The following is a 14,909-nucleotide window of genomic DNA, read 5'->3' as shown; positions in this document are numbered from 1 at the left end:
TGCAATTGGGCATAGCTTCTGTATTACACCGGGGACTCCCATCTCGACGACGGGGAAGGATTCAAGCATGTGAATCTATACAAGTTCCAATACTGGAGTAATGTTACTATTATTCCATTACCAAGTAACAAAGTATGAATTTATTGTGGTCCCAACAACACAAATTTCATGACTTGGTTGCATCTCTCAATCAGTAACCCCTCTGCCCCAAAGCACACAACCAACAGCATACAATCGCAGACACAACCTGTACTGTTATTGGATATCTGCTTCTTGTAAGTCTTGGGTGCAACTGTGGTCGCATTGTTCATGCAAGTGGAACAAGACAGTGCTGGAGGAATGTTTCAGAGAATGCAGAGAAGAGGCAAAGTCAAACTTGGAAATGAGGAATAGGGAGTATTGGAAAAATACCACAAAGTTTCAAGTCCCTTCTGCTGTGGTTCAAGGTGCAATCCTTCCAGGACCAATCCAGACAGGAAAGAAAGAAGGAGAAACGTAACCACAATAGTAACTTGACAACCAGAATGGATATGTTTAGATTTTATTAATCACATTATTATTTTGAAAACATTATTCAAGCTTGAAGTCAAATGAAGTCAATATTATTTGAAGGTAAGCCAAAAAAAACTTATGAAAGATTAATAAATGATTTAGGCAAAAAAAGAAAGTTACGGTAAGCTGAAAACTGTATAAAAGGCAACCATGGTAAGAAGGGCAGCAAAATTTACATGAAGAAAGCACATTGGGCAGATATAGTCAGAAGTGCCCTTTAAATAATGTTTCGCTTCAATGTATTTTCAATACTTTTAAACACATATAGAAAGAAAAACATATTTCCTTAATTCCATTAGCTGTCATCCACTAGTTTCATTTTGCATTAAGCTTGTAACTGTCAAGGTCAGTGAATGTCCCAGGATCACATGTGCTCTTCCTTGTGTTAGAATGGGATTGGCACCAGTTGTAAGGACAAACAGTGGGAAAAGGCACAGCAAAGTCAAAGTGAGATGCACTGTGCAAGCCTGAAGAGCACAAAAGTCCATTTTATTCCTCCAAGCTTAAGGGTCTGATTCACAAAGCTTCGCCTACAACTGGTTGTGTCTTACTTTTGGCCTAGGATTGATCAGCTCATGCATTACCTGGAGTAAGAGACACTTAATCAGAAATATTCCTTGTAGACCGTGCCCCTCAGGCCCTTCTGCATTGCATGTAATGCCTTCTCCTTGCCAGCTGCTATGTAACCTACTGCAGGCCCATGAGGCGTAGATGCTCTTCATGACCGGGCTCAGAGCTGACAAACCCTGATAATGCTAAAAACAGTTTTATTTAGGTAAAATCAAAAACAATGTTCTGAACCAGACTTCCAGGGGTCTCAGTATTGAGGTAGGAATCACCATATATCATCAGGAGAGGCAAGAGAAGGAGGGTGCGTGAGCAGGATTGGAAGAGGCATCCAAACAATTATGTTTCCCTAGGAAAACTCTTTATGACCTTTACTGCCAGATGTTTTGAGAAGTTCGTCAATCCAGAATTTAACGTGTTTTGGCAAATCATCTTTTTCCAAAAACTCTAAAATTAAAACAAAGAAAAGATCAGCGTACAGGGTAAAGTTTCTGCAAATAAAGCTCCAATATACACAGAAACGAGTCACAGGGGGTTCCAGGTACAAAACATGTTTTCTTTACTGCAATATTATCTGACCTGTCTGCACCACATTAGGCAAGGATGTCTCCAATACTTGGGTGGCACTGCATCCTTGTCCTGTTGAGTTTACACACTTAAAATATATTTCGTATGTACACTGTATCATATTTTACAGTACAATCTTTTACAGTGCTTCATAACCTGTTGTGGGGCGTCAAAGCACATTATTAGACCAGTAGCACGCTACATAGTGGGGAAGGGCGTGGATCACAGTGTTGTAATTGTTGTGACCCTGTATGTAAAAGGTTTTCGTGTTGTGCCAAAGTCACCGGAGAGATGTTCTTACCTTGTCTTGGTGTAGTGCTTAGCAGTGATTCTAGGCGTAGGTTTGAACGACATCGAGAATATAGTTGCAGTTAGCTGTTGGTTATTATTATGGTAGAGGTCGGGGAAATAGGCAGAGACCTTTCTGGATGTTCGGTGGCACAGGAAGTCCATTTTGGGGTGTGAAATAGGTGGAACAAAACATATACGCCGCTACACACCAGTGACCACAGAGTGTTTTGTGTGTGCATACAAAAAACCTGAGAGGTACAAAAAAGGCCCAAATCTTTTTTTTTGGGTCGAGCATATAAGCGCGCAAGCACTGATTTTCTGATGTGTTGGTACCTGTGTGGGCTTTTAACCACCCCATTACTATCACTTGTTCAGGGGCTTGCCTTTCAAAAATCCTTTATCATCATTGGTAAATGCTTTAGTTTGTCCCTCCTTGTTTCAGTTTTGTTACTGCCTTGGGCATAGACCCTGTACATGGATAATTGCACGATTGCGGATATGTTTGACTGCCAGCGAACTTCTTTTCCTTTTGTGTCTCTCCGTGCTCACGCTCAAGGCAGATGTGGCGCTTTGAATGGGGTCGTTTTTGTTAATAAACACTCGTAGCTGTCCATGGCTTCTACGCAGCAAGCCAGGGTCGGGTTCACCAAGTATTAACCTTGTTTCTAAAGGCACATTTCAATGATAATCTCTTATTTGATACCCATGTTTTGCTTGGCACAAAGTACTTTGCGATCATCTTGTCCACAAAGTCCTTTATAATCAAACTCCGGATAGTATTTATTAGATATCTTTTGTTTTTATTTCTTATACCACGTTTTCTAAAGCATTCAAAATAAATATAAAACATTAAAATATACTGCGCAGGATAAAGAGACCACAAAGTGGCAACAAGCAAAAAAAGATTAATGGCTGAATAAAGATTTCTTGCAAGTTAATGGAAAAAGAAATATAGGCAGAAAATAAACACATTTAAAAACAATGCCGAGAAAATGAAACCGAAACTGAAACTACAGCGAGCATGGCTACTAACTCCTTTTATAGAGAGTGCATTTTTTTTGTTTTCATTCTAGACACAGGGAAAAGTGTGGCAATCACATGGAAGGCCAAATGGTATAAGAGTAGAAGAGTTTAGAAACTCAGGGAAAAAAAGACATGAGTAGATATTTGCCATCGTATGAATGAAGACTCATTTTTCTGGTAGTTCCTTCATTTCACCTATGTTTAGAGTTACTAGATGTCCCTGGGGCACACCTTTTTCAGTCCTGGATTTTCCCTTTGTGATTCGTTACTTTCAGCTTTGCTAGTGTAACAAAAAACACAACCCAGGTTACAACTCTTATAGTACTCTTTTTTAATCTTTTTATCATGCCATAAACACAGAAACATAATAACATTTCACACAGATGGAGCATACAATTCAGAAATCAATGTTTCGTATATAATGAAGATTGAGCTGACAATTTGAAAACCTACTCGATTAATCGAGGTGTCGACAGTACTTAATTTGTAAAAAACAAAAAAAAAAGTGCTGGGGCCCTTGTCAGGAGACCACTACAGCTGGCATCATCAGCGCTACCAATCACAATTTGTACATATTTAAAATGACTAGTTGTAGCCAACCAACCAAGCTATTCTTATAGATTTGGGTGGCATTAGTAATTTTTAATGTATATAGTATTATTAAACAACTGTTGTGTTCACTACGAAATTAGACAAGCAGCGTCATGTGGCTGACTGTCATACTTTCCGGTGTTAATGATTAAGTGCCAGTGCTGAGCAATGGAAGGTACCGGCTCAAATTAAGCACTGGGTGTATGCATTCATTCCAGGGGCCCCATATCTTTTCGAATTTCAATGGGCATCCCCTACTTTTATATATCGTCTTTTGAGACTGCATGCACCAATCCATTCCCACCTGCCATTGAGAGAGTGTAGGTACCTCTCTGCTCCCCCATTTACAGGCAATGTCCTTTCGTGCTTTGATAAGGGCCACGCTGCACAATAGCGCATGTCTAGGTAGAGTTTGGTACTCCCATATCCCCAAGGCGCCCAGCTTCTGGTTCGAATTCACTGACACCTCTGCAACTGCAAAGAGACAGTCCCACTTGCATCGAGACTAGTGGGATGATTGGGCAGTCCAGGATGATGTTTATCAGGGTTCTGCGGTGGCCGCAACCCTGCAGACACCTACTGTTATCGACCCTAACCATTAGGAGCAATCAAGTTCCGGTGAGATGACTGTGATGTAGGATTTTCAGTTATACCAACCGGTAGCCTGATTTCATAGCTACCTCATGTGGGTGGGGACACACCTCCCATCAACCTTTGTCTGTCAGAAACCCAATATCTTCCTCCTGCTGACCACGGACTGTGTCTAGGAATGCTAATAATTAGCCACTAGTGTCCAGTATGTGAGGAAAGTAGCAGGGCTCCGCAGAGGACCTGATAGTATTCGAAACCCCAGCAACCCCTTGGCGGGGACTTCATATAACTTATCCCGGCAACCTCGGAGTGCATTTTGGACCTGCAGGTAATGGAAATTTTGAGTTATCATCAGTTCATATAGAATCTGTAAGTCAGGGAAGGGGAGAAGTCCCCCCAGATGTCTTGCAGTATTGATACCCTAATCATATTTCACTGTTGCCTGCATTCCAACCCCTGTAAGGCTCCCAGTAGGGCTGAGTTCCATTATGGAGTTTCTATCATTAATCGTCCCTGCCATCTCATCTTTTATGTCTTCTTTTCATATTTTTCTCACTAGGTCCATCGGTAGAGGGGTGTTAGAGTGGCTGCACTCATCCTAAAGCCACTTTAAGTTTCCTTGGTGGCCATCAGTCTTCTACTACCTTCAAAGGGGGTTCCTGCTGTGGAGCAAAGGCCCAATCATTGACAACCTGCAATTGCGCGACCCACTATTACAAATGTAAGTCTCAGCAGTCGAGTCCCCATCGTATGGGTCTCCAGTCAGCGTCTGTATGGCAATGCTCCAAGGCTTGAGCCAAGACGTAACTGACACTGTCTCAACCCATAGGTGAAAAAAGGTTGGTCAGAGAAAGCTCCCTGTAGTTGTTTTGTTAGATATAGATCGGTTTGACAGCTGTGCCATAATAGCCCAGATCTAAAAACCTGAAACCAGGAAATGAATAGTGTGACTCTGGTGACCCTGTGGTAAGCAACTTGTACATCTCACCCCATGGTTTAAATTGTAGACAGACAGGTGTGTCATTTTTTATGTTGGTATAAAAGTGGCCTAAAATCACAAATGCTTCAATAAATGGCTTGACTGAGGGCCAGAGTATTGGCAGGTTTGTATGGACAGATGAAAATATATATCCAATTAAAAGTATACCAGCTTTAGCACCTACACTGCCCGCCTCCAAACAAAATGTGTTTGTTGAAATTCTTGCATTGTCAAAGGTGTGTGGCCTAATCTGCTGGCATTTCCAATAGCTTAATACAAAGTCAAATGTAAAGACAACCTCCCTTCGCTTACACATGTGAGGCTACAGAGTTCCCTTTAAAGGTACTCTCTGGTTATAGCGTAAAGGACAGATCATTGCAATTCAACCCTGCTGCAGAACTGTAACTTCAGTTTCTCACTCTGCGGTTATTATAAACTGTAGTTGAAAGGAGAAAAAAAACAGACCTTTGTGAAACCACAGGAAAAGGATCAATTTTGGGAACAAATTCACAGGGTACAACAGTTGTTTAATACATTGTGGTAGCAAGACCAGGACAATGAACTCACCAGGATAAATAAGTTGGTTGCTTCCCAACAGCAGAATGCTGCTCTGAGAACTTCAACAGCATGAGCAGAATGAGGCATATTGTGCAAGACTGTCCATCCTGAAAAACTCTATGGGTAAAATCCTCAGAGTCTATCATACTCTACTGCCACCGGAATCTTGACAGAAATGCATCATGAAAAACTGTAGATTAGTCAAGCAATTATTTTAATCAGGCAGTACCATAAGCCCAATGGTCTGTTCAGGAGGAGGTTAACTGTTCTTAGACATATCTCATATTTTCTGTGACAGTTTTTGGTAAAGTCAGTGCTTAATATGTGCTTGTTGTTTCCGGTTTCTGAGGGCCGGTGCTTAGTTTTCTGTCTCAAGCATTTACTGCGAGCAAAAGACACGTGGGAAAGACGGAGGAATAGAAAAAGAAAAAAGCGTAAGAAAGGGGAAAAGCAGGAAGCTGCAAGAGTGAGCTCAAGGGGCAGGGAGTGGCTGTAATGGATTGAAGAGGCCCGAGGTGGCTTCAGGATTACGGTGCCTCAGTATTATGTACCGCATGTTTAAGAGGAGAGCTTTGAGCACTGGCACTTTTTTTACTTACAAATTATGCACTGGATAAAGTACTTACAAAGTGTTCCAATACAGTAGGGTTTCAACCATCTATTATTTTATGTTGCTAGGGACCTCTCAGGTAACCACTAAATATGCGATTTTGGGAATCAAATCTCGACTAACCTCTCAAGACAAAGGGTGGCAAACACACAGATATCTTCTTACCTAAAGTGTACCATACATGCAGGAAGCTGGTCAGGCATGCATGATTTGAGACGTTCACGACATATCTAAATTGGGAGATAATGCTGTGCTAAATATGGGACTGTTAGGCATCTGGATATGTTAAAAACGTGTTGACAAGTCTTTTTGAGCATATTTGAGAAAGCTCGTTTTAGCATACGTGGATTTCTAAAAATGACAAGTGTCAGGCCTTCAAGGACAACATTATTATTATAATATATAAGAGGGTGCCAGTTTTGTAGAACCCTTTCTAATCTGACAGATACCCCTCATGGTGAGGAGGTAGAAAAGTAAAGAATCAGGGGGTAAGAATTTTACTCCAGGGAACATTTCTGCAGAAGATAAGGTGGACGTCTTCAGGCCTTTCTAGATCAACTTACACCAGACAACTCTGACACTGTCCACAAATATCCACTAAATGGGAACGCATCAGTTATTCAAAAGCTCTCTAACTTCGGGTGCCAGCCTTCCTTAATCCTACCTTCTTAGATGGGTCTTGAACTTGAAGGGAAACCCCTGACATCCATCTTCGCACTCAAGTTACCTTCCCCCAGCAACTGATCTCAGTTATTTAGACAATCCTACAGATATGACACCGGTCACTCACAGGTAGCATTTTGGGAAAACAGAGGAATTACAAGGAGCTAGTAGGTCTATTTGTGTGAACTGATGTTCACAGATAAATTACTTACTTGGAATATCCTCCTGCTTTTTGCGATACATTAACAGGTAAGCTGTTTCGCTTCATGGGAAACAAAAAAATACCTTGGTTATTAGACATTTGAAACACTTTTTGAAATTAGAAAACATGACTGTGATTTTTCAAATTCTATTAATAGATACAGAATCTGCATAATTGTCACAAAAACAGTTACTGGGATTGTGTGGGTTTTGCAAATCAATGATGTCAAAATTGTCTAGCTTCACAGTGAAAGAGAATTATTTGTACCTATATGAAAACCAAAGAAAAAAAAAATTAGGGTGGTGGGAAAAGGTGAGACTATATTTAGCTGCAGATACCTTACCTTTGAATTTTCCCCAGGCATCAGACTGGATCCGGAAGATTTTTATGAGCAGTACCCATGCACGCTGGTAAGTGGAATCAATCGGCCCTGTGTCCATTGTCGAGGTGGTCTGCACCAGAAAATACATTGCGGGTCCTATATAGGTGCCACTGAGGCATTCAAAGGTCACTTTATTTTCACAACTTTCCATGCCAGAAGCGCAGAACCATGAAGAACACTCACCACTAGTGTGCCAAAACTAGGGCCCTGAAGGGGAGTCGCTGCCCCTAAAAATCAGTTTGCAGAACGGGGAGGATGGGTGGGTCATCAAGGAATCTTCAGCTAGATATAGTCTCTTCCAGATAAGGCGTTAGCAAAGGTAAGTAACTGGTCCATCTGAAAGAGACTTCTAGCTGCAGATTCCTTACCTTTGAACAGATACCCAAGCAATACTGTTGTGGATTCCCCTTAGCACCCAGGGTTGGCATCCTTATTTCAGCTTTATGCATGTAGTATGTGTCTTTAAATGTACATATACGTTTTACTCATTTTAATCTGTTTAATATTTTTTAGCACAGCCAGAGTTTGAATGTATGATGGAACCACGCATGCTGGAACCACAAATGCCTTAACAATGCGGTCGGATCAACGACCACGTTGTTATCACGCATTTCATTGTAAAAACATGTCTAGTAAAGGCATGTGTGGGAACGGCATGTGTGGTTCTATCATACCACCCCCACACTCGCCCTGAGGCCCAAAAGTACCCCACCCCTAAAACCTTAAAAAAAAATAGCAAGACCCCCACCCTAAAATACCCAACATCCCCACCCCGCCCCTAAAAAAAAAATTAGCCCAAAAGCCCTTAATCCACCCCCACCCATAAAACCTAAAAAAAAAGAAAAAAAAAAATGTCCAACCCCTACCACCCTACCCTAAAATACCCAACCCCCACCCCTAAAAAAAGAAATGAGCCCAACCCCCACCCACCCAAAGCCCTTAATCCACCTCCCCCCAAATATATAAAAATAATAGCGCAACCCTCCTACCCTAAAATGCCAAAACCCCCACCCAAGCTCTTGATCCACCCCACCCCTAAAACCTACAAAAAATAACAAAATAGTGTGACCCCCCTCTACCCTAAAATACCCAACCCCACTACAGTCCCCTAAAAAAAAAAAAAGAATTAGCCCAACCCCCACCCACCCCAAGCCCTTAATCCACCCTAACCCATAAACCTTAAAAAAAAATAAAAAAATAGTGCAATACTCTACCCTCAAATGCCCAACACCCCCACCCACCCTAGCCGTTTTCCCACCCCACCCCTAAAACCTAAAAAATTAACACGACCTCTACCCTAAAATACCCAACAAGCCCTTAATCCACCCCGCGCCTAAAACCTAAAAAAAAAAAAAAAAATAGCGCAACCCCTTCCCTAAAATACCCAGCCCCTGCCCCTAAAAAAGATAAATTAGCCCAACCCCCCACCCCAAGCCCTTAATCCACTCCCAAACCTAAAACCTAAAAATAAATAGCGCAACTCCCCTACACTAACATTCCCAACCACCCCACCCCTAAAACCTAAAAAAAAATAGCATGACCCCCACCCTAAAATCCCCAAATCCCCCACCCTAAAAAAATAAGCCCACACTCACCGGAAGCCCTTAATCCACCCCACCGCTAAAAATTAAAAAACAAAAATAGCATGACCTCCCAACCTAAGCCCTACCCTAAAAAAAAAAATTGCAAACACCCCATCCCATTCCTAAAAAAAAAAAAAAATACAGCACAACCCTCCCAAGCTCTGTTCACCATGACTTTCCTGGGCAGTCAGAGTATTATGTTTTAGGCTGCCACAAATCACCTTTACTTTCTAGGTTTGGGTGAGGTGCTGCAAGCTAGCCGACAAAGTCAGGCTGTCAGCTTCCAGGCGGTGTAACCCAGGTAAGAGTGCTACTACAATACCAACCCTTCAGGTGGGTCTGCGAACCAAGTTCAAACTAGAAAGACCTACAGAACCGAACAGGCAAAGTGCTAGTCCCTACAGATCGGACTGTCCAGGCAATAGTGTTAAGTAAACATATGCAGAGATGCCCACGTTGCTGCCTGGCATATGTCCAGGATTGGAACTCTGTGTGCTATCGCAGTGGTTGCAGCTTTAACTCGGGGAGAATGAAAGCGCAAACCACTGTGGGTTGCTTTTTAGCCAGTGCGTAGCAGATCTTAATGCAGAGTACAACCCATCTGGAGATGGTCTGCTTCTGCACTGCCTGACCTTTCTTCGCTCCCACATCTCCCACAAAGAGGTGGTCATCCACCCAGAACTCTTTTGTTCGGTCAAGGTAGAATGCCAACACTCTTTTTAGGTCCAACCAAGTGGAGTCTCTCTTTCTCAGAAGGATGTGGGAGTGTGTGAAAAGTAGGTGTTAGAAATATGTCTCTAGTTGGCAGAGGTTTGCACCACAGTCCTAGTCAGGTTAAATCATTTACACTCCCTAAATTAACTTGTGCTCAACCCTGGGTAGTTTGGCACAGAGCAGTCAGGCTTAATTTAAGAGGCAATGTGTAAAGTATGTGTGCAACACTTAATTACAGTAACACATTGAATGACACCACAAAAAGACTCCACACTTTGAAAAATAAAGAATATCTTTCTCATTAAAATAAGACCAACATGACAAAAATCCAATTAACCAATCCGGGGTTATGTAGTTGAAGCTAGAGCGTAGCTACAATGAGTCTGTGGGTCACAAAATAATCTTAAAGCAACTCCCAGTGATGTTACAACAGTATTCTTGGCCCAAATTTGCTCCAGAATAACAATGCCAGGGCGTGAAGCCACGTTCCCTTCAGGGAGATGAGAAACAGGTCTGAGGAAATTTATGCGGGTGATCCCTTTATGGGAGATACAGTAATGATTTCCAGGCAGTTTGTGAAGCGTAGTCGCGGGTTCCTCTATGGCGCCGGGGCTTCCCTAAAGGGAGGGATGGTCTGTGTGATTGCTGGCTGCACCACTCCGAGAATAGAGCAGCCATAGTGGGTCTCGGGGTGGCTTCCACACACTGGACCCACGGCATCAGGGGTGAAGCGATTCCAGGTCCCACCTGAGTCGCAGGGAGCCTCACACAGATGGCAAGGCAGTTGCACACAGCTGGTGGGAGATAGGTCTGGGGCATGGGAATCCAATCTAAAGCAGGTCCAGGGCACGGTGACATCGGGAGTTCCCAGGGCCTGCGACTAGGTAGGTCAGGAGACGCCCGGTAGCCCAAGACAGGTGTTGCTGAGTCGCCATTATGATTGTGGGTGATCTTGACTTCGCCTCGCCAGCTCAGAGAGGCAGAGGAGTGTGCGGCATTTACTGGGACTCAGCGCTTCAGCGCGGTCATTATGGCGGGTCACAGAGAGTTTCTCTGCACAGCCACTGCGGTCTTTAATCAGCGTTTAAGTGTGATCGCCATTAGTTGTCCTAAGGAGCCCCTCAGATACTGCTGGAGAGAACTGGGGGTGCAGCGGTCAGGTCAGTCTGTCTTCCCCACGGAGATAGAAGGCCAGTCCAACAGAACCCAATGCTAAGTGGCAGTTCCTCCTGGTAACACAGCAAAGCATGAGCTAAGTGCCAGTCCCTACTGTCAGCACAGCAAGCAGAGTGTAGCAGGCCAACACAGCAAAGCAAGTGATTAAGTGGCAGTCCCTCCTGGCAGCACAGCTCCTTGTAGTTGCAGAGTCTCCCAGGATCCTGAAGTGAACTGATTTACAGGGGTATGGGGTCCAGTACTTATAACCAAAAAGGCTTTTGACGTGGGGGAGACTTCAAAGGAGTTCTGTGAAGTGCACAAGGGTCAATTTAATCACAGCCCTGTACGCCAGGACATCGTAGGGGAAGTGGGGGGGAGGTTAGAATGGGTAAGCAGTTCTTTGTGTGGAGACAGGACTCTGCCAATTGAAGTGTTAGTGCCAGGCCCTCCCCTTCCCTCTTCCCAGGAAGACCCATCAGTACGCAGATGAATGCAGATGAGGTTGAGTAGCCTGTGTTTGTAGCTGTCTAGAGGGAATTCACAAAGTGTAGCTGTCACCCAGCCCAACCCAGACGTGTATTCAGAGACAGGCTCAAGGCACAGAATGGTTTAAGATAAGAAAAGGCCAACTTTCTAAAAGTGGCAATTTCAAACTTACAATTAAATTCCATCTTCACCATAAGTTGTGATTTTAAATTGCGAGTCCAGAGACACCAATCTCCATATCCCCATCTTTTCCCAATTGGAAATGATGATTAAAAGATGTTTATCTATGCTAGAGATAGTCCTTGCCATAGTGAAAAACTAATTTTCACTATCTGGACATGTTAAATGCAAAAGTGCATGTCAACTCTTTTAAATACACTGCACCCTGCCCTTGTGGTTGGCTTGGGCCTACCCAAGGGGTGATTTACATGTAATAAAAAGGAAGGATTGGTCCTGGCAAATATTTGCACTTGCCAGGTTACAATGGTAGTGTAAAACTGCCTACACATACTCTTCAGTGGCAAGCCTGAAATGTTTGAAAGGCTACTGTAGTGGGTGGCACAATCAGTGCTACAGCCCCACTAGCAGCATTTAATTTACAAGCCCTGTGCACATATATCGCACTTTACTAGGGACTTACAAGTTAATTAAATATGCCCTGGTCAGCAGTGGTAAAGTGCAGAGATTTCTAAAGGCCAGCAAAAATAGATCAGAAAGACAGGAGGTCAGAGGGCAAAACGTTGAGGGAAACCATGCCAAGGATGCCAGATCCAATAGTAGGCAAGGTGATGGATTGACCTATGTGAAAGGGCATGACTACTTTTGGCAGAAAAGAGGCCCTTGTGCAAAACACCACTGCCTGCAGCTCACTCACTCTGCGGGCAGAGGTAATTGCCACAAGGAAGGCTAATTTCAATGTGAGAAGCCAGAGAAGACAAATCTGGAAGGGCTCAAAAGGAGCACACATCAGAAAAGTCAGAACCAAATTCAGATCCAATTGGGGCATAATGAATGGGGATGGAGGAAAGAGATGTGTAAGGCCTTTGAGAAACCTATATACAATACGAGACTAAAATAAAGAAGGTTGATCAGGCAACCTCAGAAAAGCAGAAATAGACAAATATCCCTTCAGAGTGCCCATATCAGAGCCCTGCTGGGCAAGGAAAAGGATGAACAAGAGGGCCTCAAGGAGAGGGGCAGAAAAGGGGTCAATAGACTTGTCTGTACAGAATGTGCAAATGTATTTCTACGACAGGCGTATATGGTTTTCTTTAGTTGATGCCTTAGCGAGGTGACACTGATAACAAAACTCTAAACAAAAGGGGCCAACTATAAACACGGCAGCCATTTTAAAAGATTTAATCAAATAAATGGTCTAAGACAGAGCAAGCTAAGTAGGCTAAAACTCATTAGGTGACAGGGGCACGAGTCTGCAAGCGAAAGCTAAGCTAACTCCCGTTATCCCATTAAAGCAAACTAGGATTCACTACACCATCCCCAATGCCGTAACAAGTATGCCGCCAGTACTGGCCGCCAATGAAGATGTGGTAATCCAAAGAGTTGAAAAAAGCTGCTCTAAACTAAAAGCAAAAATAAAACCCAACGTTAAAAACATAGTTAAAATCAAACGTTTAAAACATACTATAGAGACTTAATGTCAACCATGACAAGCACAGCAGGCCAAAGTAGATCATTGTGGCGTGGATCTATAATCATGATCTTGAAGACTAGCCCTGAAGTCACCTTGCAAGAAATCATCAACAAATTAAGCCAAATCGTCTGATGTGAGATCGATCACTTGGGCAGATGGATTTACGGACCAAGAGTGTGCAATAGTTTCAAGCACTGGTCCACCTGTGTCAGCACCATTGTCCATGGATGGTAGAACCAACTCTGAATGATCATAAGTGGCCTCCCGGATCAGCCTCAGTCTCATGGGGCACGACCGTGTATGAACCCTCATCGGGGACATCAGCAGTTCAGGGTCCACAGCAGATAATAGCAAGACGGCAAGACACACTGTTGGCAAATGTTCGAAGAAGCACCAAACGCAGCGAAAGGCTGGCTGCACGCACCAGAGGAGTGGCCGAAATGACAATGACCAATTCCACTCTAGTTCCTCCAGCAAGGAAACATCAAAGATCTGAACCATGCGTTCACGGCACTGTTGCGCTGGTGGACTTTGCTCCATTTCTCCGTGTGGCTGTAAAGAGACAGCCACTGCGAATCAGAAAAAATAGCAGCAGTATTCCACCAAATAATGCCAAAATTATAGGAAAGCCACCAAACACACTTGAAACGAGGGAACGGATGGCCGATGGGATGACTCTGAAGATAGCCTGGAAGATGGATACAAATCCAGTTCCGACAGCCTTAAAGAAGTGGACAATCCCAGTAGTGCTTGAAGCATTAAATATTCTGGATACCAGCTCACCAAAGTGCTTGGTGAAGTTGGTGTTTAATAGGGATTGTATCTCGGCTGATGATCTCGCAATCTGGAGTGCATACGTCTCTCTAGCCGATGTCAACACGACCTGTTTCTGAAACAGTAGCGCCTTTAGCCTACTCAGCTTGTCATAATTTACATTAATGGTATCAATGTGAGGCCACATTTCTGATACTTTTATCTCTTGTGTGGGGGGAAATAAAACATGTCCACAACACGTAACGACCTTCGAGACCAAAATGGTGTAGGCAATGTACCGCAAAAGCTTTGATCGCTCAGCACCACATAACTGCCATTGGTAAGTACATGAAATGCTGGTCGAATCAAAGAGACGGGAGTACCCTTAAGAAAACAGGTCAAGTTTGCGACCCCCGCATTGCAGTGGCCGTGAAGGGACACCTACTTGTAGATCATAGAATGGCTAACAGTAGTCTCACAGTCGCTTCGGCTAAGAAAGACTTCTGTTTCGCCGTTCAGACATTTATAATCAAAAGGCAACTCCCACTCTTCCTAATATAGCTATCACCCAAACGCTCATACCTGCCCACGGCAAGATGTTTCAAGCACTGCAAAAAACGAAAGGTGGATATGGGCATATTAATAACGCCATAAGCCAGGCAGTCGAAGGACTCTCTGCTCTCGTGAAAGGCAACTTTTCCAACTTCTCGATATGAAGCATAGTGAAACTCGCTTCCCTTTTAGCCATTGTCAGTTGTTTCTCAGAGAGATTAAAAGCAGCGAACAGTTCACTATCGTTAATATACCCCCATGGAACACGAGTATTTTTCAATGTTTGTAACGTTCAACCAAGCTGCATGATCGAACGCAGCTGACTTTGTCCATGGTATCAACGGGACATGTCTGACTGAACAATATCAATCGTAGATGACACAATATTCGTTAGGGAATAAATTCTGTTGGACAGGGTGTTCATGCCGTTATTGAC

The 14,909-nt window shown here is 43.4% G+C and overlaps 1 protein-coding gene across 5 annotated transcripts in view; it reads right to left on the bottom strand.

The window, feature by feature from the left end:
• Positions 1 to 526: 526 nt before the first annotated feature.
• LOC138265788 (ubiquitin carboxyl-terminal hydrolase 50-like) overlaps positions 527 to 14,909 on the bottom strand; it is a 384,629-nt gene continuing 370,246 nt past the window's right edge. For 4 of the 5 annotated variants that reach the window (XM_069213818.1, XM_069213819.1, XM_069213820.1 and 1 more), the window contains 2 exons: positions 7,205 to 7,254; positions 538 to 1,566 (listed from right to left, as the gene is read on the bottom strand). In XM_069213818.1, coding sequence (XP_069069919.1) covers positions 1,469 to 1,566; positions 7,205 to 7,254 — 148 coding nt within the window. In that variant the 3' untranslated portion in view covers positions 538 to 1,468. Of the gene's footprint in view, positions 1,567 to 7,204; positions 7,255 to 14,909 lie in introns of all 5 variants that reach the window. The other variant, XM_069213817.1, reaches the window with a different exon arrangement.

The sequence above is a fragment of the Pleurodeles waltl genome, chromosome 11 (genome assembly GCF_031143425.1).
Source record: "Pleurodeles waltl isolate 20211129_DDA chromosome 11, aPleWal1.hap1.20221129, whole genome shotgun sequence".
NCBI classification, from domain to species: domain Eukaryota; kingdom Metazoa; phylum Chordata; class Amphibia; order Caudata; family Salamandridae; genus Pleurodeles; species Pleurodeles waltl.
Note: the sequence above shows the minus strand (reverse complement) of the source record. Positions and strands in the feature narration are given on the sequence as shown.